Here is a 27,250-nt window from a genome sequence, read left to right on the forward strand (position 1 = left end):
CCTTCATTTCAAGTGAAAAGAAGTTCCTTTCTACGCAAAACAAACCATCATAGACGCATTCAATTTCTCGTTTGCAGAATAAATGATTTCAAGTTCTCTTGGGTCCACATGGAAAAAGTACCCCACCGTTTTACCGGATACTGTGTTCTCCAAAACATCCCATTTTTTTAAATGGCTGTTTCTTAATTATCCACAGCTGAAGGCCCTTCCCTTTACTCTTGGCAGCCTATGCAGTCTTTATGGGGTTGAACAGGATCTTTCTTTCGTCCTAGGAAATAGTATTAGTCCTGCCAGTATTTAACTGAATCCAGGATTACTAATCTGTCAAAAAGCTCTGCTTTTAGTTTTTACAGATGATGTTCAGGACATCTGATAGTTGTAATCATGTCAAAAAAGCATGCTATGTTTGTCTGTGGTAACCTCAGAATTTCTAGAAGGGATTCATTATATTAGTATTAAACGATTGTGGTCTTCATTAGTAAAAATGAGTCAAGTTCGCTTAATAAAATAGTAATTTTCTCATTTATGTTCTGTATTTCTGAAGTAATGGCTTTTAAATACTCAGCATTTAAATCTGCCTTTCTAGTAGAATAAGAAAATATTACAATGGTTGAAAAGTAATTTAGAATGAATTTAGATTATTTAGTTATTTACTTTTCCCAGTGTTTTTCTAGAAAAAGCTGCCTAACTAGTCTGCCTCGTGATCTGTTTTCCCTGTTCATGCCAATTTGTTTGATAACTGTGCAGAAGCAGAGTAGTTGGGAGGAAATTCCAAGATGCTTCAATTGAACTTTTCACTAGCAAAGTAATTAGAAAGCAATCAGGTCTCCTTGAGTTGTCTGAAACATCATTTTGTAGCTGTGAAGCCAGCTGTTTTATGTCATGTATATAAGAAAGTCTGTGGAGAAACACCTGTTTCAGAATGGGTTGATTATATGTGTGTATTGTCATCACTTGTTTCACTCTTTAAAAATCTAACTTTACATGGTGTTTCTGTCTTTTTTTTGAGTAGGTCCATGCAAGTTTACAGTTTGGTCTAGGTAATACGTGGCGGGGGGGGGGGAAGACTGATGAATAGGTAGAGTACAGTTGATCTCTAGTACTACAGTTATCTCCTATTTTACATCGTGCTTCCTTACAGGATTTAGAACTTTAAATGCATAAAACTCTCGTGCATTAAAAACGCACGTGCGTTTTACTTTAAAAAAAGTGTGTGAATGAAGTTGTTATAGAGTCTTAGAGGCTAAAGTCTGGTTAATTGGTATAAAACTCTGGGCTTCATCTTACATGGGAACAAATTTACTGGAAGCTTCCTCATTTGAATTAATGCAAGCGTGAGGCATAGAGATTCCTCAGTGCAGCAGCTCAGAAAGAGTTACTCAACTAGGTTACTTTTCCAGTTGTGACTAAGGGGGCCAATTAGCAGCATCCGGAATGAGACGGCAGCGCCTAGGTAAAAATAGATGGCATTTGGAGAAGCTGGGGGCTGTTCTGGAGAAGGTCTTCAGCTGCAGACAGAGAGAAGCAAGAGGCAAGCTTCAGAAAGGAGTATTACAGACATGATAGCGAGAAACTCCATGAACAGGCAAAGGTAGGAGCAGCGCAGAGAAACGGCAAGAAGTAATACCAAATTGGACTCTCAAACTGAAGGGCCTCTGCTGCTGAAGGAATGCCTGAGCTGGGTTCTTCGCTGTGTTCTGACAAGAGAGATAATGCTAGCATTGATACTGAAATGAAACGAGCTGTAACATCCTCTGAAAATGACAGGAACCAGGAGTGGGCGTAAAGCTCACTAGATTGTTAGGTCTCATGTTGAGGAGTGATACTTTAATGTCTCTGTCAGAGGAAGGAGTAAGGCGCACAGGAGTGCTGCTTCAGTAGATTTGCTTGAAGGCGATTAATTGACTATGGCCAGAGTCCCTGAGACCAAATAATTGAGTAATATGCAAGGTGCAGGGAGGAGGACTTGATGGCTTAGGGTTGTATTTTGCTTTCTAACCTTTACAGTTATAACTTTGTCCTGTGACCACAACAGTTTTGACAGTCCTTCTCTGTCATTTCTGTAGGATGCTGAAGCCACTGGATTAGTATAGTTTAAAACTCTTTTGCTCTTCATTGACCTACTTTGACTGCACGTTAGCTATTGGATTGGGAAAGGGCCATCTGTATATGTGCCTGCTGATACAGCCTGAATGTAAAGAGAATGTAGAATGCTGTCTGCCTTCTCTTGATGATAAACTTCAGTCCAATGGAGGTAATTACTTAATATACTAATTTTTACCGTAAATAGCATGCTCTACTTGTCATTTAATAATGTATTAGTGAATTTGATATATCATGAAAAATAAAGAAGGCAAGAAAGGATGCACCTGAAGTCCTATCTTTAAATACACAAAGGATGCGTGTAAGTTAAGAGCTCTTACTAGTGGTGTAGTAGCGAGCCTGTTACTTCCTAACAAGTGCAGGCAAGCTAGAGAATGTACGATCTGTGCATTCATATGGTCAGATACAAAGCATGTTTGCTGTACTATATGTGCTTTCTTGATCAGTGACCTGCACCTGCAAAGACTCTATAAAAATGCCTTTTAAAAGTTACACTAATTCACCAGTATTGTGTTTGGATCACCTCACTTTTGAGGAGGAGGTTTCAGACTTACCTCTGTATGTATAAACCTGCAAATACACACCTTTCCTGCTGAGTTTTTCTCCATTATTTTTTTGTGGAATACATAACTGATGAGATTGCTCTTCCTTTTCTTGATTAGTAAGCAATGAGCTTTCTGCCAATTAGAGCAAAGGTGTAATTGCAATTCTAATGAACCAGCATAACGCTCCCATTGACTTCAGGTGGCCAGGATGCCAACTGAAGATGAAGTTTGCAACCACAGTACAGCTGAAGATAAATATTGTTGGTAATCTAATTTCAGCTTATCATCTTGAATAGAGAAGCACCTTAACTAATGAGTAGTTTGGAAGAAGTAGAGAGAGTAGCAGTTGATGGTGAAGATTATTGTTTGGTAACCACATAGGAAAGGTTTTAATTAAATTTAATGCCTAAACTGTTACATCTGGTTAATATTTGTAACAGTCTAACAAAATTTTGCCAAGTGACTTGGTGCCCAGCAGAGTGATACCTTTGGTTACGTTAGTTGCATGACATAACCTTGTCTGTAGTTTTCAGTTTTCTCAAACTTGTTTATGAATCTTAAGAATGTAATACAAAACTCTTTATTTGTAATGGGTCAAATATTTATTTTTAAAGGCAATATACTGTTGTAGACTGATAGTTGTATTGCAGAGGGGCTAAGTAATCTCTAGGGAAATTCACTTCAGATGCCAAGGCTCAGTGATCATCAGATGAATTTGTCTGTCCAGTAGCAGATGGCATTTCTGAGGGACAAATTCCCCTATGATTGATATGCATGCATGCAGGTAAATATATTCTGCCAAAAGAAAACTGTATTTTTTTTATTCGGTGTTTTTGGAAGAGGTCAGAGGTAAAGATGATAGGAAAAAACATCCATGCACATTATGGTAATGCAAGGCTGTGATAAGGGTTGTTCTTTAGACAGTTACAAATATTCAGAAAAGAGGTCTTTGCTCTCTGGAACCTTGTGTTGGAGAGATAATATGTCTACCACATTTATGATTCAAGCAGCCAAAAAATGTTGCAGTTCAAAAGATGGAAAAGTGGCCTAATACTCTATGTCAGTCGGATTTCCAAGTTTTAGCAAAAATACTTGATTTAGGTATAACGGAGCAGTGGACTTTCAAGGTGAATGATTGTTTTAAAACTGAGCTGTGCCATTCTGTGATGGAGAAGATCCTATTTTAAAAGGAATAGCTGGTATTTTTACATAGATATATGTAATGATAATTCTAGGATTCTATGAGGTAACATAAAATGTCCAGCATAACACAGACTAACTTGACAGGTTATAGGGGAGTATTATATAAATGTCATGCTTTTCCCCTCTATTGGTGAATTGTTCTAGATCCTGAATAATCTGAAGATCAAAAGGTTGCTGGAGAAATGGTCTAGAAAGGGGAGATATTTCTGTGCACCAGGAAAGGTGGGAGAGCTCTACAGTACTTGCAAAAGCAAAATAAAATAGATTTGTTTGTTTATTTTCTGTCATTTAGACAGATCTGCTAGGCTTGGTGATATGAGAAAGGGCGTTCCCTTAACTAACCAACCGCTTGACTAATTTGAGTTACTGTCATAAGGTATTGAATAACATAGTCTGAGCCTTAGAGATGACTGTATCTCAGGGCAGCTGGTAGAGCCTAAGCACTCAAAGGCCTTATGCAAGGAAAATATCTTGACAGAGGGAATGATGTGGTAACCTCCTTTCTTGACAAATAAACCATGTGAATTGCTGGTGGATGCAGAGTCCTCACGTAGCATCTTTTGAGTAATGCTTTCTGGTTTCTAAGTTGGCAATGAGATGTTATCCCAGTGCGTAGATGAAGATGTACCTTCAGGTTTTCCTGTGCTTTCTCGTGGCTCAGCCAGGATGTCGGGGGGTTACGTTCTTGTGCTCAGGAAACAGATGAGCAGTGAGTGCTGTGGCTGGTGTTCCTGAGGGACATGCCGCTGCAGATGCATCTCCCCCTGCAACCCCAGCTTCTTTTAGGCATAACACTGAATCCAGCTTGAGGTGTTGATTCTGATCTCAGAGGATCTCGGTGGGCTGAAACTAGTCTTCAGAAAACTAAATGAATAATGAAGGCCAAACCCAGTAATTTTATTCTTCTGTCACATTGGAGCTTGTGCAGTGAAGAGGAAACATGTAAGAAGTTGAGCTTCAGAGGGGTCTGTTTGGGGAATGTAAAATGAACTCCCAGTTTGTTTCCACACCTTCCATTGTAAGTTCGGGATATGTTTATTAAATCTTGTCTTTTTCTTACACAAACATAGCATCTTACGCGTGTGCGGTTCCATAAAATTCTTCCTCCATTACACACATTGCTCCCTCTATGGAGAGACTGAGAGCGCAAAAACCTGATGGACAGTCGGATTGCATAGTGTGTTACTGGAAAATGTTGGCAGGCTATTATGGTAAATTAGCATAGAGTAGAATATGTTCTTGAATAAAAATTTATACTACCAAATGAGAAGGGAATGGAAGTTATGTTTCCAGGGTTCAATTAAACTCTTCTAAATGTATAAATAGGGTTATAGAAATCTATATTTTATGTGTATGTATATTATTTACGTTAATAAATGTAAATATTTTTAAATATAAGCCTGAGCTCTTAGGCGGTTGCACATGTAGAGTAGCTCTCATGTAATTACTTCTTTCTCTGGAGAATGAAGTACTCCTTTGACTTCTGAGATAAATTAGTGGGTCAGTATCAAGCAGCGTAGCAATCCTGGCACTTGTTCTGAGCCCATGTGGATGAGAGTTATGTTTTGGGTTTCCTATGCAAGCATCTAAGTGTTTCTGAATAAATTTCGTAGGGCAACTCTGTAGTTTGAACAATATGAATATTGCATATTTTATTTGGACCCATGGCAGTTTCAGAGCACTTACTGAGCAAGGTATAATTTTTTGCACGTGTAGAGGAAGCATATATAGCTGTATAATTTTATCATTATTTCATTATGTACTTAATGCATCAAATCCCAATGCAAATCCTGAACTACCTTGTAACTGCAGTTAGAGTGGAAGGTAACTGTAAGATTGCTGTGACGTGTTTGTGTTGTTATATTTAATGATCATTACAGAGCAAAAGCTTCTCGTGTCATGTAGAAAAAAATTGTGATCTGGTAAGAATCTTATCAAAAGGAAGACAATAATCCTCTTAAGGATTCTTCTGTCTTAGGTCAGCAGGCCATCGTGGGTTTTTTGCAAAGGTGTTTAGTAGTCTGGAACTTGTAAACAGTTTTCCAGTTTTTAGATTTTTTGCCATCCAAGGAATCTGGAAACCATGAAATTTTCATTACAAGTTGCTAGTCTTGCCATTTTCTGATACATGCCATTACAACAACAACAAAAAAATTTGCACACAATGTAGCAAGATAAAGTTGAAGCTGCAGTGTAAGCCATCATTCTCTCTCAAATTAACAAAGTACAGGATAAAAGTGATATGAGCATAGCATGACAAAGTTGAAATAATGAGCCGAGACTTGTGTCTCTATTGACATCTGGAATTCCAGTGCTTTACTAAGAACTTAGGAATGGATGGAGGATGGCAGGGTCCTAGAGACTACCTAGGCAATTAAAAATACACTGAAAATCAGCCTGAAGGACTACTGTTAGTGATTTTAAAGGAAAGGAAGGCAGCAGTAGGGTGACTCAGTGGAGCACTAGGTTACTATTGTTTAGCTTTGCTCTGCATCTGTAATTCGAGAAATCACTTGGAAAATTAGATGTCTCTGTTTACACGGTGTTCCTGTCTCTGGTCTTCATGATGTGTTTTTAGGGTAGAGGAGCTGAGCAAGTAAGTAAGTTCAGCTTATTTTGATTTCGCATTTGCTCTACCTGTAACTTCTGCTATTCAAATGTCTACAGAGAAACCTGACTTTAATTCTGGTGTACAGCTCCTCCTGGTAACAGCTGAAAGGAACCAGTGGAAGGTTCAGCGCTGGAGGTATTACCAGCTAGAATTGAGCAAAGGTGTTAGGAGTAATACTTACTAATCCTGGAGTCTCAAAAAACCCAACTGCAATAATTTTTCATGTTCTTCACTACCTCAGGTTAGTATTCTCAAGTGGCAGGACAAACATGGACAGCAGCTCTCATTGTTCAGCAAACCTAGTGACTTTGACTCTTCTGAATGAAGATTAGCTTGTACTTTGAAAGTGCAATTCAGTAGAAACCTACTTAACTAGCATAAACTTTCTGAGCGAGTATAAAAGAAACTTGAGTCAGTCCAGGAAAATTGGCCACAATACCTCTTAGTGTTTCAGCAAAGTATTTTTGTTGTCTTTTGGGATTTTATGCCACGTACTCAATTTAGGAAATTGAAATAACATATATGTGTATTTTTGCCAGCCTTTTTGCTTCCCTTAAAAAAAATAAAAATTGGTAATCATTGTTTTTGAAATATTAGTAAAAATTTGGGGGGGGGGGGAGAAAGCAACCTACAAAACCTTTGATCAACTTGGGGCTAAAAAATAAGTGTTAATTTGATGTCTAAGCAAACTAACCATAAATAATGTACTGGGATATATTAAAGATGTCACAGAGGGTCAAGAACCTCCAGATACGGAGCTGCTTCATCAAATCTAGCCCCTAACCACTAACTCATTCTTGTTTTGCTTAAACACTTTGAGCTACTATTTTTTCTTTTTAAAATATTCTGCTACTTTCACTGTGTTACCTATTCCCCAAACAATTTTTTCCTCTCTGTCTTTTCCAAGTCTCATGCTCTACCTCATTCTCTTTCTCTCTTGGTCTTTTAATACTGTTTTATGTTGTTGCTCTGCCATCTTTGGCTTTCCACTGTGTCTCCTTCTCATAACATTCCTAACTACTTTGTTGTTCTTCCATCTCTTCTGAATTTTTTTTATATTCTGTACTTGCTTTTCTCTTGTCAGTTTTTCTCTAAAACTTGTGTCATTTGAATCCTTCTCTGTACCTTCTCTGCTGTTTGGTTTGACCTGGGTTATTTTTTGATCGAATATACTTGTAGGTAGAATAGGTAAACTTTGACTGACTTGGGTTACTCCAGTTGTCTAAGTTCTTCCCATTCCTCGAAGAACTAATGAGGAGGGGTTGAAAAGTGTTGTCAACTTACCCAAGGAAGAAAGCATCGTTGCTTGATTATGAAAAGACATAGTTACTACTAAGTGGCGATTATTAGTACTAGCATGAGGGACACTGTATATACTGCTAAATATCTTGTGAGTCTCTTTTGTGGGATGTTCAGCAGTGACTGGGGTACCCAAATACCCTGGTAATCTTGTCTTCTGTTAGTTGCTGATGAATTCTGACTATGCACTATATATTTCCTTGATTCCTTATTACTGAGATGTTTGATATAACTCCATTTCATAACAGATCCGTTAGGTTAGGTTAGTCATGTGTAAGAGTACCCAAACTTGTAAAACATAGGACACCCTGAAAGCTCTCTGCCCACTTGAGGGTGGCGTCTCATCGATGTTAATTTGCATTAATACAGTCCTTTTGCAAGAAATGTGGATGTAATAGTATTTTGCTATGGCTCATCAGTAGCTTTGACAACCAAGCTTGTGGTCTTGGTCCACTTTCAAGTTGAAAGATGTCCACAGCACAGACACTATTGGTGAAGTCAGTGGTGGGATGAACACGTGTTGGTCACAGATAGACAAAGCGTAGCCAAAGGGAATCTTTTCATTGAAACATTGACTGCCATGGCTCTGGATTGAGCCGTATGGGTGAAAGTGAGGAGGCTTAAATTGTTGCCTGCATGGTGCCTGCTGTGGAAGTAGGCGATAAGTTTAAGTGAAGTTTTCATAAACTTTAAAAGTATGTTTTTTAAAAATACACTTTACTAAAATTCTTTTTATTGTCAATCTTTTTAATTCTTGGTCTCATGATGGAGGAAACGGCAGCCCTTCATCCATGTGTTCTGTTAAGGGGCTGAAGGTCATAAGATTTTACATATGTGAGTAAAGGCAGAATTTTGATTAATATATTTAAAAGTATATCTATGCTGTAAAATTTTGGCAGTGTATATGACTAAGAGTATGTCTATTAAAGAGTATCCCCTGTTGCTTGTAGTGCTATACCATATGGACTCAGGACACTCAAACTGAATGCTAGATTTACACTGCTTTCAGACTGCTTGGCCCAGCAAAGGATGTTTGTTGAAAATCTCTGTGAAATGATTGGGGAGTATTAGCAAGCAGTAGAGGGATTCGCAGTATCCAGGATTCCTGCAAAACTACCCAGGAGACTCCCACTTGGTGAGAACTTGTTCAGTTTGATTAGGGAGAAATTTATAGTCAGAGAAATAATTCTCAGTTTCGGGATTGATGATCTGAAGAGTTACTGATTATCAGGAAAAGTGGCGGAGTATATCCTGTATTGCACTTCTAATCATGCATTTTGAATGTGCTGGAAATAGTGCGTTGCGCTTTTCTTTTTGTGCATGTTCACTCATGAAAGTCAGCTTGAGTTTGTCCCACTGTATTTATTGCTGTGTGAATAATGTTGGTACTGGTTAGACTTTATATATTTGGAATACAATGCTTAACCGCTGCCCTGCCTGTATAATTATTAAGTATAGAGAATGGGTTGGGAAAACAGCCTTGAAAAAAGCACCTGTTGTAAATGAATGATTACTGACTTCACAAAGCATACATAATATTGACAGCCAGTCAGGAAATTAAATGAATGCAATCAGGACAGTGATTACTTTTCTCAAGAAGTGTGTGTAAGAAAGAGAGGGCAAACATTTGTACTTCTTGGAATCTTAAGTCAAATATTCGACTGTGAGAAGTGGTTTATAGAAATGTGGCTCGTTACGTATTAGGGCATACGTATGAGAGGACCTTGAGTTAGCGAAGGCTTTGAGCTGGGTGTCGCTAGACCTTCTCTCGAAGTGAACTTCTCAAAGAAGACCAAAAGGCTTTCAAATTCAAATTTGCAAGTTTTATTTGAATAAAAACTAGAAGGTTAGCTTCTTACAAAATAGAATCTTCATAGTGACTTGTGGGGGATAGATGTAGACATGAAGAGATTTATGCACGACTGCCCAATTTGTGCAAGTAGGTCTTTGCTTCAGGAGTTGGTTGTGTTTGACTTGGTGGCTTGGTGAGTGGCAGCAAAGAGGGAGCGGTTTGTTTGGTTTTTTAGAGGGTTTTTTTGTCACAAGGAAATTTTACTTTACTAGAAAAAAAGATAGTCCTAGGTTTGTTTAATAATAACTGGAAGATACGAAAACTGAAGAAAAATTGGGGAATTATTTTGCCATTAAGTTGATAGGGAAAAAATATAGGAAACAATCTCAGTGGGCGGAGGTGAGTGAATACAGAGTTCTCAGATGTTGGGAAATTATAAGGAAGTTCTTAAAATTAATGTGAGTAAAAAAAGTTATTATTAATCTCTGTCCCCTATTCTAGACATAGTTTGGGTTTAGTACATGTCTTTATTTTTCATGCTTAATGTGGTGTTTCCTTTTGGTATCGTACAAGAAGATGATGCTAGTTCTTTATGCAGACGTCATCTTCAAGCAAATTAATAACGGTAATGTATATACTGAAAGCAATAGTTATTCTGAGGGCATTTTGATTTTAATAATAAATGTTCTGATAGTACATAAGTGGGTGCAGAGTAGTATGTGTGAGCATATCCTAGTTTTGCTTAATATTTTATATATAATCTGCATCATTTGTTTTATTCTAATTCTAGGCCCTATACTGTCTTGTGTCTGCAGTCTGGTGATTTTTCCTTACAGTTTCTGTGCTGCTTTAAGCAGCTCAATCCTTCCCCCCATTTTCACTTCTTCACTTCCTGACATTGTACCCTCCATTGCAAAACTACAGGCCAAAGTGGATCAGGGGACTGATCCCAGTGTTCAGTATCTCCCCCGTCTTGGCTTTTTACTACCACTGAGAGAAGAACCATAGCTCAGTTCTCTGGATGCAATTTTGCTGATCTGATGCATAGTTTTAGTTTTCTATGATCCAAAATAGGTTACTTGTAAATTACATTAAATAAAATACAAATGTAATATAAACATGAATCTTTTTTGTATATGGTAGAGACTTGCAGTAAAAGTATGCTGACAGATTTTTATGTCTTCATTTGATAAAAGGATGCAGAAGGCAGAGACTGCAGAGATAACGGATGAGAAGGGATGGGCTGGTTGGATTAGGATATTTTGGAAAAGGCTGTTAAGAGAGAAACTGAATTGCTTTGACCATTTTACGTTTAGTATTTCAGCCCTTGTAGTAACAATTGTTGGTCCATCTCTCAAAAAATTACAGTACTTTCTGTCAATTTTTCTGATAACTTTATAAAACACTTGATTTTGTTCAAAGCTCTGATTCTATCTTGATTATCATTGTTCAGATGTATTAGTACTTGCTTTCACTAAGCCAATTTCCTTTGAATCTGTGAATCCTCAGTGCATTTCAAAAGCTCTGTACAGTTTTAAATGGCTAAGAGAAGACTGACAAGCCTGAAAATTAACTTGTAGCAAAGACCTGAAAATGAGGAGAGTTCTTACAGTCATCCTGACAAGTTTCTTTAGATTTTGATTTTAATAAATGTATACTCTCATGTGCATTGGACATAAATCACACATGCCACTTAGTAGTGCCATTTTGATTTCATTTTATAGATTATTATAAAGTATTATAGGTATTTATACAGATTTATTAGAGCAGCTGCTCAATTTTCAGTTCTTTCAGCTGAAAGAAGATACAATGATAATATTGCGGGTTATTCAGTTTTGGGGCCTAAATGTTTGGCTGCACATTACCACAAGAGTAAAGTGTTGCAGAATTCATTGAAAGCTGTGAGTATCCGTCTGCTGAGGGGAAGGGGGAAGAAAAAAAAAATTGCTGTTTTTCATCAACTAACTGTGAACATCTGTAAGGAACTGCATGTTTCATTCAAGTCCTTGCATTAAAGAGTTCAGCTCTGCTGTGGAGTTCGATAGGTCTGTACCCCAAGTACCAGCACACTCCTTGCTCCGAATAGTAGCATGAGGATGGCTGGGGAAGTCCGTTCATAGTGATCTTTCGGAAAGGTTTGTACAGCTGTGAAAGAGGCATTAGAGGATTAAGGAAAACACCAAAAAAACCCCCCAACAAACTCAACCCAAAAAAACCCCAAACCAACTAAAGGCATGGTCTCTGTGGGAAGGTTGGGAACATGGAATACTGATTTTTATTGAATTCTGCTGCCCTTTTCTTGTGCTGTGCATATTAGGACCCCCTAAAATTTACTCTCATATACTTCTCCTGTTTCCAAGTAGAAAAAGCCTTGGCATTAGGTGTTAATCCTGTTCCCAAAGCACTCCGAATTCCCAAGAACAAGGAGAAATGTTATAGTGTGAAACTTATTGCAATTTTATTTTGTAGTGTGAATGGCAACTTGCTTAATAAAGAAAAGCAGATATGACTAGAACAATTGGTTTGTGGGGTTTTATTTTGTGGGACTTGAGTTTTTTGTGGTGTTTGCTTGTTTGTGGTTTTTTTTGGTTGGGTTTTGTTGTGGGTTTTTGTTGTTGTTGTTGTTGTTGTTTTGGTTTCTAGTTTGCCCCTATAGTTCACATGGCTTGTTGACGTAGTAAGGCTGGCATGAATTTTGTGTAGTGTTCTAGAATTGTTTTTCTTGAGAAGAACTTAATTATATTTTTCATTTTGTTCCCACACCTCCAGATACTTAACTGAAGGAAAAAAGAAAATGAACTTTTATTAGTTATTTTAATGCTTTAGTAATTTTTTAATTTTTATTTGACCCTACTTTGAAATGAGTGTAATCTTGAGTCGTATGAGTCTGGTTATAACGTGGACTGAATTGTATCATAATGGATTCCCATTTGATTTCAGTCTGTGTTTTTCTTTGACTGCGATATCCTTGTTGGTCAGAGTAAATGTGTGCAAGCCCATGTAGAACAATGCAAGCAAAACCCCATTATGTTCATGTAACATCACAGATTTTTGTTGACACCATTTACATGTTTTCAAGTTCTGTGGTGGATTATAGATAGCATAAGAAAGAGTGGAAGTTAGAATTAAAAATAATACTCTTGAAAAGTAACTGATTACACTTTTATCTCCCCCCCCCCCCTTGTATTTACAGTCTGTCTTTTGGAAGAAATTGTTAATCAATGAATTGTTGCCTGCTTGCTAGTAACAGTGAATTCTGAAGTCCATTCTCCTAATTTGTATTATTTGAAGGCAGGTAGCCAAGAAAGCAGTCACAAGCACTTTGCTTCCCCAGGCCCTTTACCTCCTGTAAGGCTGTAACCTTAGAAAGGATGGTAATAGAACTCGTCTTTTTTGTAATGGGTGAAGGCTAATGAGTTTCTCTGACTCCTTGGCTTATCTTAGGTTTCAGCACTGCCTGCTCTGAGGCATCTGAACTGTGAGACACCCAGCCAGTGGAACTGCTTTAGGGTGACCTGGTTTTGGGACCTTCAGCTTTCCAGAGGTGTTGGGGGAGAGGGGGATTCTTCTCCCACATAGCTCTTCTTGCTGGGGTTCTGCAGGACCACGTTTCTTGCGTCTTCTGTGCCATGGATGAATATAGCCTTTGGGAACATGGGGTGAACAATTCTGACGATACGAAATGTGGTGTCATAACTGTACCACTTCCACCCCTTAATTTCCTTTGGACATAGCTGTTGTAGAGCTTACCCAAGCCTAATGAATATGAGATTGGTGTGTGCTGCCTGATATCATCAATTAAACTTTACCAAGATGTTGGTATCTTTGTGGGATGCAGTTTGCTAACCTATTGAATCCTGTCGCTGCCGCAGTGCCGTAAGCAGAAAAAGGTTTAATAAACTGTTGTACTTTACCGTGCCAGGTCAGAAAGCATCTTTATTTGTACTGCAATCTGTATTTATTCTTTTCACTGTTTAAGCAATGCAGAGAGTTGATGTGAAGTGCCTTGGGGTTCTTGCATCTTTATCAGTACTTTTTAAAGCTATGCAGTTATATAGTATGAGCTTCTAATATTTCATAGGTCTTTTGAACTTGAAACTAGTAACTGCTCTGTATGTGGTTTTAATTAAAACAGATTCATGGTACTTTGTCCTTAAAACTACTATACCATTACTAACAGCTTCCAGTGTTTACCAAGTATTCCTTCACTTGACATACTCTTGGGTCAACAATAAGAAATTCCATTTTAGGTTGGCTTTTTACTAGTGTGTCCAAGTTTTAAGAAATAGACATCAGTTCTTTACCATTAAAATTTATCTAGTTGAAGAATGAAGAAAGCAGAGCAAAAGTAGTAAGTAGTACATTCTGCTTACTTTACTGGTCAAGCACATGCTATTATTTTGTGCGAAAATGTTCCTATTGATGCATGTTATGTGTTCATAGTACAGCAAAAAAATCCTCACTGTGTTTCTGTAAAATTGATTTTGCTATGGAAAGTGTCAACAGGGGGTAATGATTGAATCTGAAAACTTGTTTGCAGAATTACAGTCTTGCTGTGTATTCATATACATATTCATGTATATTCATACAGAGTTATAAATGACGCAGTGTTTTTAGAAATACAAATTAATCAAGCTTGATCTGTTTGACAGTTCTTTTATCCTTCTTTGGAGTGTAAGTTAACGATGATGAATGTCAGCCTCCAGTGAAAGTTGCGGTATGTCGTAGAATTAAGTCTTGAATGCTGTTGTGTTTGCATTCTCCACTTCAGCCTGGACTTTTTTGGTGAACTTTATCTTCTTAATAGCAGGTGATGATTAAATTACTTCTACAACATGTTGTCCAAGATCTCAAACACACAATGGTAATACAGTTCCTATAAGGAGTTTGTTTGTTAATCTGAGCTCTGTTTTACAAAAATTGTATGAATACTGCTTTCCTTTGAAATTGATCTTCAAAAAGAAATCCTGTTTTGTATAATAAGATGCCAGACTCACAAAGATTTCCTTTCTTGTTTCATAGACGTTCCATCTTCAGAGCAGCCTGAACTGTTCCTAAAGAAACTTCAACAGTGCTGTGTTATTTTTGACTTCATGGACACGCTTTCAGACCTTAAAATGAAAGAATACAAGCGCTCCACTCTTAATGAACTGGTGGACTACATTACAATAAGCAGAGGCTGTTTGACAGAGCAGACTTACCCTGAAGTAGTTAGAATGGTGAGTTCCTTCTTTCTCATGGTCTCTTTAAATCCACTTGCAATTCCAGTTACGCATTGTGGGCGAAATTGAACCCTGGAGTAGGTGGATTAAATGAGGCCTTTGGTTTGTATTTTCTACTAGACATCACTTGGGGATAATTCTCCAAAGACAAAAATATTAATTTTTATATATACTTAATTAACGTCAAGTAGATGATGGTTATTATAGTGTCACAAATGTAAGAAAGGAAACCTGGATTGTTTCCTGATGGAGAAAGCCAGCAGCCATAAAATCAGAGTCCCTCACATTTCCCCCCACCTACCCTCCCTCTCCCCGCCTAGTATAAATAATGGATTAATTTTTGCAAGTTTCTTATCTTTCTTTGAACTTTGTCCAAGCTCTTGAGTGTGTACTTTAAGCAGAGATAGCTTAAAGTATGCACAGATAATGATTTTTAAATAATAAATGCTAAAAATGTTGTATAGGATCAGCGTGAAAATTTCCTGGTTCTGTTATGTGGATTCATAGCAGCTGCTGTTAGAGTGAGCAAGATTACTCAACAATAAAGCCATACCTTGTATATATAAAATCTCAAATAATAGTGTTTTCAGTGTAAAAATGGAAACAATACCAGATGCTAGCTATATGGTGAAGAACATTCATTGTGATTGGCAAAATCAATCACTGCTTTAAAATGTTTATTCTGTACTACCATATGGAACATTTATAACCTGTTATCTAAATGAGAAGGCAATAGTTAAATATAGATTTGGTGATGTTGGTTTCGTAACGGTACTGTCTGATCATGGAATCCACTGGCTATGTGCTGTAAGAAGAAAAACATGAATAGATTTTGCATTGCATTATATATCCTCCTTGTCTCTTTTCTGACACACAGATACATGCTGTGTTGCTTGTCTGTAATATTTAAAAATAGCTGTAAATTCTGACAGAATCATCAACCAGTTAATAGTGAAGAAAAAAACAACAAATCAGAATTAAGGGTGTATGGAAAAATCTTAACATGGCTTCTTTGTGTGTATGCATTGTCAGAAAGCCTATAATTATTTGATCAGATTCTTCCCCTTCTCCCTCACCCTTCTTTTCTCCCTTCTGTACTGGACAAATCTTCTGAATGAACTGCTTTTCAGTCTGTTGTGTTATTTGTTCAGCATGTGGTCTAATGCATCATTCAAATACCGGTCTGAATACAGAATTACTAGGTCTTTGCTGAATTCTTCTGCTGGTGCTGCGCTGTAGTATCTCAATGGTTTGCAAATGTTAGTTTAATCTTACTTGTACCCCTTGTGATGAAGAAATTATATCCTACCCTTTGTATAACAGGATACTGATGCACAGGAAACTTCAATAAAATTGGGTACTTCTTCTGTGTGTAGAAGATGCCTCCAAACTCACCTCCTGGGAGAATTTGGTTGGTGGGGTTTTTTTAGCATTTCTGTTATTGAGGTTGTATTCTCGCCTAGACTTTGGTGATAGTTGTTTACTGCAGCAACGTTTGTGGAATAAAGACTCTGCAAGTTAGCGTTATCTTAGGTTTGGCCCCAAGAAACAAGAAGAATTTGATCTGTAACTGCTCATAAAGTTCAATTTCAATCATAAATCATAACCTATGAAGCAATCTGAACTTGAACTGTAGAAGAGATGCAAAACCCCGTTGCTAGCACATCCTGCTGCCCCTGCAGTCACTTATGTTGATTCATAAAACAGTTTTTATCTTAAGGAAATGATGCATTGCCTGAATAGTTTGAAAAGCATGGTTTTAAATAATTTTCTTAAATATAGTCTGTAACTATGATATGGAGGAGTCACTGGAAGTAATGATACAGCATGAATTTTTCCAGTGGATTTCACAGATATGCTAATGGAGCTTCAGGAATTCCAGTTTCAGCTTAGCTCATTTTTGATGGAAAACTGTTCTATCTTCTTTTCTTCAGTATTCCCCTGATCCTTTCATTACATCTTACTTTCTTCTGCCTTACATTTGGGCTCCAGTGCTGAACTCAAGTTTTCTCTTCAGTACCAGGGTATTTATGCAGGGGATGACTGAGAATAATCTCAAATCCTGTATCTGGCTACTCAGTGGCTTCTGACTGCCCAAACCCAGTTTTTTTACAAATGAAAAGATGCCCAAATAATTAGGGAAGTGGAAATGTTTTTTTTTTTTTCCCTAAAGAATTTCCTGAGAAAGTTGCAATATTTAAATTTTGTAAGAAACTCAAGCCTGCAACAGACACCTGTGCTTTGATGAAGATGTAAAATATCAGAAAGAAAGTTTCAAATTTGGAAAGTTGTCATACCCAAATTGTGCCTATGGCAACCAGCAGTGTTCTTGATGTGTGTGCTCTTGGAAAAACACTTCGATGGTTGTATTCCGTGTGAGCAGGATGCTGTGCTCTGCTATTGAATTTATGTGAGTCAGTCCATGGCAAATGCATGAATGATTTCTGTCGATCATCCCAACAAATGCTAATGCAGTGTTTCTGCTAAAGCACATCATCAGGGCTTTTGTGCGTTGCAGGTATTTTGTATTTTAGGCTATCTGGTAAAAGTGCTATTTTTCCTCCTGGTCTTTTGTCTATAAAAGCAAGACATCTCCATCACTTTGAGTGCAGTTATACAGCCCTAGAGGGAAAGGTAGGACTTCTAATATTATATACAATAAGTTTTCAGCACATATTGTTTGCTGAATAGACGGCATTAGTCACTTTGTGCTGAAGCATCATGTTTGGTGTGACTTGTTCTTTGCAATAAGAGCGTGGTTCTTGTTTCACACGGAATTGTGCTTATAATGATATACCGAGACAGACTTAACTGTACACAGTTGGCTTCATGAGTGCAACTGCCACCTTTATCTCCTTCTGAGGATTTTCATCTGAGTCGCCAACTGTGTTCACAAAGGAGCTGTCACATTGACAATCTCTGACCTGTCATGACAGTGAAGAAAACAGCAGTATCTATGTCCTGACCAAATTAGCATCCCCATTGACTTCCTGCTGCCACAATTGTCACGGGAGTGTTTTGATTGAAAGACCAGTATCTTAAAACTGATCAAAATGGAGCACAAGTGTTCCTTGTCCCTTTGGAAGGTCTTTGTTATTTTTAGCGTTTATGAATCCAGGAATTATTATTTCCTGCTTGGCCCTTCGGGCTACTGTAATTTGGAGGTGAAGTATTGTAAACAGGGGAAAAAGAAAGAGGCTGGTTTGTGAGTTTTGGCATCGTTTAAGAGCAGAAAACAAGGCACACCAGACTGAAGCTGTTATTTTAAAAGTTACTAATACTTATAAAGAAGAATTAGTGACTAAAGTGTTTTCTTATCTTAATTATCTAAAATGTCAAAAAAAGTAGTATCTGTGGAAGAGCCTTTCTTTGTTTTAAAGTTTTATAATGTACGTGTATATTAGTGTTCTCTGTTCATGACCCAAAAGGAGTTTGGCTTTACAGATATTAGGGCAAAAAAAGGTTGCCTGTAAAATTCTTAAGAAACTCTGAGATTTTGAATTACTTCTAAAACATGGTGGTGTTATGATATAAGGGTTTGAAAAACAGTCATTTGTGGTAGCCAGCATAACAGCTCCTGGATGTTTTTACTGCCAGTCATCCTAAATTCATGCCATTAAAACCTTAATCCCAAATCGTAATATTGCATATTTTCATCTTATTCTCTCGAGCGTATGATATGACGTTGTATATAGCTAAATGTGAAATCACTTGGCTATTTGTCAGCCTGTCTGCATGTCCGCTTCTTTAAACCACTTTCTTTAGCTTGATATATACAGAAGTGTTTGGCATGTTACTGGTCATTAAAAAAATAGAATAAAATTGAATTTACTAATGGCCACCAAAGCAAACTTGCAGTGGCCTCGTCACTGTCATCAATATCAGTTGATGGGAAGAGTGGTTGGGATTTGTGTTAATGGCCATAAGCTGGACAGATTTATTCAGGAGGGTATTGCTCAGTGTGCTTTCCCTGCAGTTTGATGTGTTGTTCAGAAGGGCATATGACATTCTTTAGAATTAGGCTAGTTTTAGGAAAAAAGGCCCCTGCCAATTAAACCACACTCTGCAAAGAAGGAAATGCCAGTAATACGACTTTATGAGCCAATAATTGGACACTTAATCTAAAATTTGTTCCTGTCTGAGCAGAATGTGGAGGCTTAAACTAATGATGCTGATTTTGCTGGTAGATTAAGCAATGGTAGTTGAATGAAATAAATGTTTGTTGTTATCTGTAGTATTCTAAAGGGTGTATGCAGTAGAACTTTTTGTGTTTTCTGGGTATTAAGACATAGATTGAGGAAACTGATTTCTTTCATTTAAAAAATTGGATGGGAAAAATTGACAAGCTCTTAAACTGAGAAATCTGGATGAATCTCTTTATTGGTGAGCAACATTTCAGCTCTCCTGTTTGCTTCTTCAAAAATTATAAACCCAACCCTGATGTTTACCGTGATGTTTACGCAACATCTGTGGACGACAGCCAGCCCATAAGAGATGGCTAATGAAACTTTTTTGAGACACACCTTTTAGAATGGAATAGTATTACTTTCTTCTCCTCTCTTTTAAGTACAGGAATGCCTTTGGCTTCCTGTTGTCGTCTTTATCTTTTCTGTAATGACAAATCAAGTAAAATAATCTCTGTAGCCAAAGTGAAACATCATATTAGATATCTTGTGGCTCAGAAGCTGTGTTGAGCAACACAGAGAAAGAAACTTGGTTAAATGAATACCCAAATAAATACCAAAAATTGCATTTTAAAGGTCAGATTCTGCTCCCCCCCGCCTTTTTTTTTTTTTTTCCTTCTTTCTACTGACATAAATCTAGAGGGATTGCATTCCTTTTACTGCAGGTTTGCCTGAACAGATGTGAGGGCAGAATCTGATCATGAGTTTGTTTGTGACAGACCTGTTAAACATAAAGAATGTCTTGTTAAGCCATAATTTTTTTTAGCATGTTAAGAAACCTATTTTTAGGAAGCGTTCTAGCTGTTAGACTTCATAGGCATTATGAATTTCTTTATTTTCCATAGCTTTAGCTATAGCGTATGACTAAGTATGACAGCCTGCTTGCTAAATGTTCATCCTGTTCAGGGTTTTCAGTGTTAAAATGTTCTTGGATAGAGATTTTTATGCAAGTCTACCTATATTTACTCTTATCTTTTTGATTTAGCAAAAACCTTGTGCATATGTCCCTGTTAGTTCTTGTATTAGATTTGAAAATATAATACTGAATGTCATTTTCAGTTTAAGGGAAATAAATGAAATCATGTACTCTTACAAGAATTGACAAATAATGTCTCTTTTCTAATATGAATTTTATATAACTTAAGGAATTAGGAATTAATCTTAAACTCAACTTGAATCAATAGAAGTTGAACAGATTGTTTTGAAATCATCTGAAATGCTGAATGGAAGGTGCAGTGTCCTTTAACCCCCAAACTGGACTTTGATTAAAAATTGTCATGTAGGTGCAGCCATGATGGAGCAAGCATGCTATCGAAGTTTAAAAAAAAAGATAGATAAATATCACATCATATTTTAAATGCTCTTCTTGTGAGGGTTATCAATCCTGTAGAAGCAAGAAAAGAATCTAACTTCGGGGTTTTTTTAATGTATTATTTCCAAATTCCTCTGTTAGATGCTTTTTATTATTCACATTCTTTTATACACTTAGTTTGTACAAAAACCACAATGCTTATTAAAAGAAGAGACTCTGATGTTCTGTACTCCTCTCAAAAAATCAGTTGGAGGCAGCTCCTCTTGCAGTAGTTGTCCCTAATAATTTTTCCCGACAGTATGTAATTACATTTACCCGTATCCATTATTCCTCCTGTTGGTTACATAGGCCTTTCATTCGTCAGACTTTATCTGCATAATAGTACAATAGTACAGTGACTAGGTCTAAAGCAAAGAAATAAACTGGAAAAACATTTTTGTTCCAAGAAGTACTTGTGTCGAATGCAGCTATTTTTTATTTTTTAAAGGAGTGTACACCCCCATCCCCCATTTTGGCTGTGTCATCTTCTTAAATACCTTTCAAGCATTGTGTCTGTAGATAAGCGCAATGTGAATCTTCTGGGAGATTGTTTTCTTGGGTTTTGAATTTTTTGTTTTGTTGGAGTCCGAAGCAGTATGAGTTTTGTAATGCTGTCTAGAGTTCAAGTTTATGTATTGGCAGGCTTTCACTTGATCTGATGCCTACTCTAGAGATGAGGAGCTCTTTCTGCTGGTACTGCATGCTTTAATTTGTCCAAGATATTTGAGTTACTGCTGTGATTTTTTTAGATTGTATCATATAGAATTAGCTGGGCACCCATTAAATAACTGTTCCACTGGATCATCTCAAAATGTAGTGCCATGGAGATAGCGATTAGTAGTAGGGTACCGCGTTATGGTTCAGGTCTAGGTGACCTAGAGTGGAATTTCAGAGCTCCAGTTTCCAGCAGCAAGAAGCTGTACCCAGGGGTGCTGCTGGGGATGGGTCTGTGCTGGCACTTGCAACTCAGATCTTAGTGTGCTCTTGAAGTGGGTCTCCCAGTCGTTCTCACTCCACTTTGATGCTTGTGGTAGAGAAGTCTTAGGGTTTGTGAATTTGATTCCTTTTGGATAAAATGTCTACTCTAGGAGCGTACCTAATGCTTTCCAACTTGCTGACGGGTTTCAGTGCAAGAGTTCACTACAAGAAACTCCTCCCTCCAAACGTACATAGTGTGGATGTTGCAGCTGAGCACCAGCTCTTCTGTTCTACAGACTGGCTCCTATTGCACTTCTCTGCCAACAGAAGCATAGCCTAAGGATCTCAATTTTGCTGCTTGCTCATTTGTATGGATGGAAGCTGCTACCACCACTGAAGTGGGTGATGGTAAACTAACAAATTTAGGAGCCTTGATCAAGAGCTAAATTCTTGCAGGTTATTGATTGAATTTTTAGAAGACTTAAAGGTCAAGAAAAGATGAGAAAGACTGTTTTCCGTCACCCTGTGATCTGGATTGTTGACTGTGTTCGCAGTCCAACGTAGTTCATTTTAATGCAGCCAAGTCAAAAGTAATGCAGCTGGGGAAAAAGAAGGCATATAATATTAAGCCCTGAAAGACTGAATACACGAGCAGTGGTGCAGAAAAGAACTTGAGCATTGTATTTTGACTCTCTTAATATGAGTTTCTGATACAGTGCCCTGTTCAAAGAAGTGAATGTTGATAAATTCAAATGGCAACATGCAGAAAAAGAGGGAGATGGTCAGGCTTTTTAAACTGCTCCAGTACACTTGTGCACAGGTGGGAGCTCAAAGGAAGGAAGTGAAAATAATCACAGGATTAAAAACAAACAAAGAAACCAACAAGTGCTTGGGTTCAGAAGCTCTATCTTTCCATTTAGCAGCACAGAGGTTGAGAGGTGTCATGTCTATATAAAAATATCTCTATATAAATAGCTACATACTGCATATGCAAATACATATACAGATGTAGAAGAGATCTGGTGGTTTAATGAGAACCGATGAGGAATCAGGCAGATTCAGCCTTGAAATCAGAAGCAGTGCTGTAGTTAAATCAGTAGTAAAACTTTAGGAGAAGAGAGCTGGTGGAATCATTTATAATCTTGTAAGATAAAATTAGATATTACTTTTTGTAAGATGTACTTTAGTCAAACTCCTGGGAACAATTCAATGGGTTATATATAGAGATTATAGCTGAGTGACTGCAGTAGTCACTTCAGGCTCTAAAATACATAAATCCATAAACAATATTAAAAAAACCCACATATGCAGGTACATTTCAAAAGGACAAGTGCAGTGTCTGTTCCAGGGGCTGTTATTGTCTCTCAATTAGCATGGCTTCATGTTATGGCTTAATTACATTTTATTGTTACTGTATGTTGTTAATATGCATGGTAGTTTAAGCATTGTGTAAGCATGGATACTTGGTTTCAATTTCATATATACATGGGGTTTATTTGGATGGTTCCACATACTGGGAAGAGAAGAACAGTTGTTCCCTGGGAGCTAATTGGGTATTCATTTACCCTGGTTTTATATAGGTAATATATTAAGCTTCCCTCCCTGTGTTTGTTTTCATTTCAGGCTCCATTCAAGAAAACTGTTACTGATAAAAATCTTTGTTTCAAACAGCACAGAGTAGGAGCGCTGAGCTGAAATTGAATTTGTGAAGTGTTTCTGTTACAGCATCGTCATTTTTATAGTGCTCTGGTGAGGGACAAAGAGAAGACTTCTAAAAACGTTTATTCTTGACTTCAGATTTAAGCCTCTTAGTTCTCTCTTTTCTAAAAGTTCCTTCAAATATAAATGTGGTGATAAAATCAGAGCTTTCTCGAAGTTTACTTTTAACTGTATATTCACAGTTTTGTAGCTCCGCATTGCTGGGTACCAGTCATCGGATCTGTTCATAACTCGCAGCTCGTTCTTTGAGGCGGTATCAGAGCAGCCTTCCCTATCTTCTCATTTGTTCTTAATGAACTGATAGTGACTTGTAATTGCCTGGAAAAATTTTTGTCTTGCTTCTGGTCGGAGTGGTGCCTGACTGACACACTGATGTGGAGCTTAGAGGTTTCTGGGCATCTCCAATTTAAAAATCTGTCATTTCGGCATTTCCAGCTTGATCTTGGAAATCTTAGATTCAATGCCAATGGATAGATTTCACTAATTTGATAAATTGGTTTCTGGCACTTGGATGTCCAAACTCTGCGTAGCACGGGAGCAGTGATGTACTTCCCTACACTCAGTTTGGTGTGTGCTCCTGAAAGGGACGGTCACGGAGGACAGCGGGCAGATGTCTTTGAGAATGTAATAAGGGAGATCTGTCATGGTACAACTTTCTAGAATATTAGAGTTCTGGTTTGCTTTACAAAAATATCATCTGGGCTTGGAGGCATTCCTAATCGGTGGAAGACGGAAGTCAGTATTGATCAATAGTCATTTGCGTTGGCTATGGGAGAGGAACCATCAGGGACTGTATGCGCAGGCTGGCAGGGATGTCCTTTGGCTTGATGATCCATCTGAGGTCAGAAGAGAAATGATTCAGCTATCCAGCTGAAGGAGTTTTGGCATGCTGCTTGGGCCCAGGGATAAATGCTAAATAGCTACCTTATGCCTATCTGAGAAAAATTACTCTTTCCAGATTTGATGTAGCATATTCCTATCTTCGTGTGGTGGCTGTCAAAGTCTCCAGCATACAGCTGGGCAGTTCATGCATGGAAGAACTTGTTGCCTTCAGTTCTCCCTTAGAGGCTTATAAACATTAGCCACCCAGAGGCTACTGATTTAGATAAGCATGCTATAAATTGACACTGCATGTAAATGAGCTATCATGCTGTGTTGTGGTGATTAATGTAACTGTAATGGCACATATTATCTTTTAAAATTATGATAACCTGGGGAAATCACTTAAAGATAACCTGTTCTGTCTGTTCTTCTCAGGAGAGTATCTGCATTTTGGCTCCATATAGCTTATCTTTACTCCTAATGCAAAAAAGAAAATTAAAGAGAGAAAACTGTATACTAGGACCATATGCTAACTTCCATTGCATTTACTCCTGCATGTTAATTTTCTTATGCAAAAACCCCCTGCTTTTGAGTTGCCTTGAGACTGGCCTTTTTTTTAATAGGCACTCTCCAGAAATCATATGGTTTTGTTACAAGCTCAAGATTCAGGTGTCAGTGCTGACACTTAACTAATTGTTGCTGAAGCCTTCATACTTCTGTCGTGCTGTTAAGGCCCTGGCACTAACTGCTTGAGGCTTGGTTTGACTTCTTTAAATCTTAGAGGAATTTGCCTTAGTTTAGCTTTTCATTCTGAAAGTATGTACTTTTCCTTGCAGGTTTTTCTTGTGCCGTAATTCAATATTTGTTCCAGTTTCTAAACACAACAGCTGATGAATACTTACATTTTTTCTGATCTGTTGGTACAAGTTTCATTAATTTATGTATGGTTAAATTTGCAGAAAAATTTCTTTCTTGTTTCAAATGAAGTTTAAAGCAGAAAAAAAAAAAAGCTGCGGAATGCCTTTGGTTTTGCTAGTTCCCTATTTTGGTCCAAATCCTAAGCAAGCTGGGATTTTTGAATGTGAAGCATTGACCAAAAATGCTTCAGTAAGTATTGCAGAATCCCAGATGTTTGGATCCAAGGCACCAATAGGTACATTTCCCTCTTTGTACTTGGGAATCCTTTGGGCTGTCTGCCCTCTTCTGCCCTGTGCTCTAACACAGAAACAACCCAGTCCTGCTAATTCAGACCGCTTCACTCCTCTCCCTGCTTTTTCATATCAGGGATAGTAGAAGGAGGAGCTCAGGATTCCTTGAGGAAAGACAAAGTATAATACGTGTGTATTCCTGGAATAGTTATTTGACTTCTCCTTATGAGACTAGAAAAGTCTTTTCCTGGAGGGGCTCTTGAGGGAAGTGAATGAGTCAGGGAAAGAGGATGGAGAAGGGAGAAGGAGAATTATCTCCTAATAAAGGCTAGTAATCACTTGGCAGTATGCATACAGGGCAAGCAGAGTGCAGTATCTATCAGCACAGGCTACAATAAGTGCTGTAGCTGTTGAAAGCCATGCGACTGCAAAACATGAGACTTACATATACAGTGAAGGCTTCTGTAAAAGTATGTTTTCCTGTAACTGTAGGGAAATACACCCTCTTGTGGCAAGAAGGAAAAAATCCAAGCAGAAACCCGTGTGACCTCTTTTTTTTTTTTTTTTTTTTTTTTTTTTTTCCCTCTCACTGGTTTGCCTTACTTCTTTTGTCTTTCCCTTGTGTTGAATATTCCTCACTGGAGTGCACCACATGTGATCTCCTACAGTTTTCTGTTGTTACATCTTTCTGTTAATGCAGTACCTGAATCTGTTCTGTTTGTCTTGCAAATTCTAAAACTTCACTCTATTTCAATCTGGATTTAGCAGTATTTGGGTTGTATTTAAACTCTTGGGTTTAAAGTGCCCTTTCTTAATAAGTTGCCAACATATTGAAAATATGCCTTACAGACTAACTTAAAAACATTTATAGGAGTAAAAGGCTGGAAAAATAAATGAGGATGTCGAAGAACATACTAGTTTTGTTTCTTAAATAGCTTAGTTCGAACTGCTATGAAGGGGTCATGTATAGACGGATTAGGAGATAACATGCTGCTTTTCCCAGCTGTTTGATTAACCAACTTAGAGATGGGTCAAATGCAGTAGCAGAGTGCAAAGGCGGCACAACATCACCTTCAAAGTGCAGAAAAGTCCCTACAGCATGTTTGCAGTTTATCAGATTTGCTGCATAATAAGCTGTACACTCCATTCAGCACTATAATTAACACAGGAAAGCACTCTGGTTCAGTCTTTGCTGATAGCATGAACCTCACAAAGCCAAGCAGTCTCAGCAAAATACCTCTAAATAAGATTAAGCAAAGCAAACCAACCATGAAATAAAATGTAGGCTAAGTGTCGAGCAAATACTGTTTGTTGCTTGCATTTAGTACTGAGTTCTGTACTTGGCGTGAGGTGTCCAGGCATATAATGTGTGAATAGCACTGGCAACTCTTAACAAGTGCTGACAGATGAGACCTTAAGCAGATATCATTAATGTTTTCCCTGTGCAAAGGAAAATAACCAAGTGTTGTATGAAAACACTTGTAAACGCATGTTGATGGCATTTTCTGCAACTCCTAAACAGTCATGGCTCTCAACCCATTGATGCCAAGCAGGATTGGGAATTGCATGTTGGTGGGCTCATCTGGAACGTGGTGGACAGAAATGGTGGCAGACTGGGTAATTCTGGGATATTAGTGGAAAGAAGAAACAAAAAGAACTGGAGAAAGGAAAGCCAAGGCTGCTTGCAGGTTTGTAAAAGTGACAGGTTCCTTAGACCTGCGCTGTTGCTAAAGAACTTTGTCAGACAGCAGGCAAAAGAAATGCTGCTTATGTGATGGAGGACTGAGTAGGTATAGACATACATAGTCCTGAAATCTAGTACCTATTTGCAAAACAGATCTCATAATTCCTTCTTCCACTTTTCAGGTATCTTGCAATATCTTCAGAACTCTCCCACCTAGTGACAGCAATGAATTTGATCCAGAAGAAGATGAGCCCACCTTGGAAGCATCATGGCCACATTTACAGGTTTTTAATCACTGAGCTCAGAAAAATGCTTATCATTGCTTAATGTATCTAATAATTTTATCTTTTTTTTTTAACCTGTGAATCAGAACTAGTCTGTGAGACATTACAATTTATTAATATGGTTCATGGCTATAATATAGTACCTACAAAGACGCGAGAGGACTTTGTGAAATTTGCAAAATGTGAAAGCTTTCTTTCAAAATTTTATTGACGGTCTCCCACATATTTCCTATTTTCCTTCATTGATTTAAAAATTATTTTGCTTTCCAAACTGTTGTATTACACAAGTGTTTTTCAGCACCTTCAGCAAGAGCATTGTGGCGATGATACTGCTCGCAGTTTTGCTTTACCGAGGGTAGTTAATT

General features: G+C 37.7%; 1 protein-coding gene across 3 annotated transcripts in view; it reads left to right on the plus strand.

The window, feature by feature from the left end:
• The window catches only part of PPP2R5E (protein phosphatase 2 regulatory subunit B'epsilon), a 75,252-nt gene that overhangs the window by 28,033 nt on the left and 19,969 nt on the right, over positions 1-27,250 (plus strand). For all 3 annotated transcript variants that reach the window (XM_054828377.1, XM_054828379.1, XM_054828378.1), the window contains exons 3-4: positions 14,576-14,772; positions 26,784-26,885. In XM_054828377.1, the coding sequence (XP_054684352.1) occupies positions 14,576-14,772; positions 26,784-26,885 (299 nt within the window). The remainder of the gene's footprint in view (positions 1-14,575; positions 14,773-26,783; positions 26,886-27,250) is intronic.

This window comes from Grus americana, chromosome 5 (assembly GCF_028858705.1).
Source record: "Grus americana isolate bGruAme1 chromosome 5, bGruAme1.mat, whole genome shotgun sequence".
Taxonomy (NCBI): Eukaryota; Metazoa; Chordata; class Aves; order Gruiformes; family Gruidae; genus Grus; species Grus americana.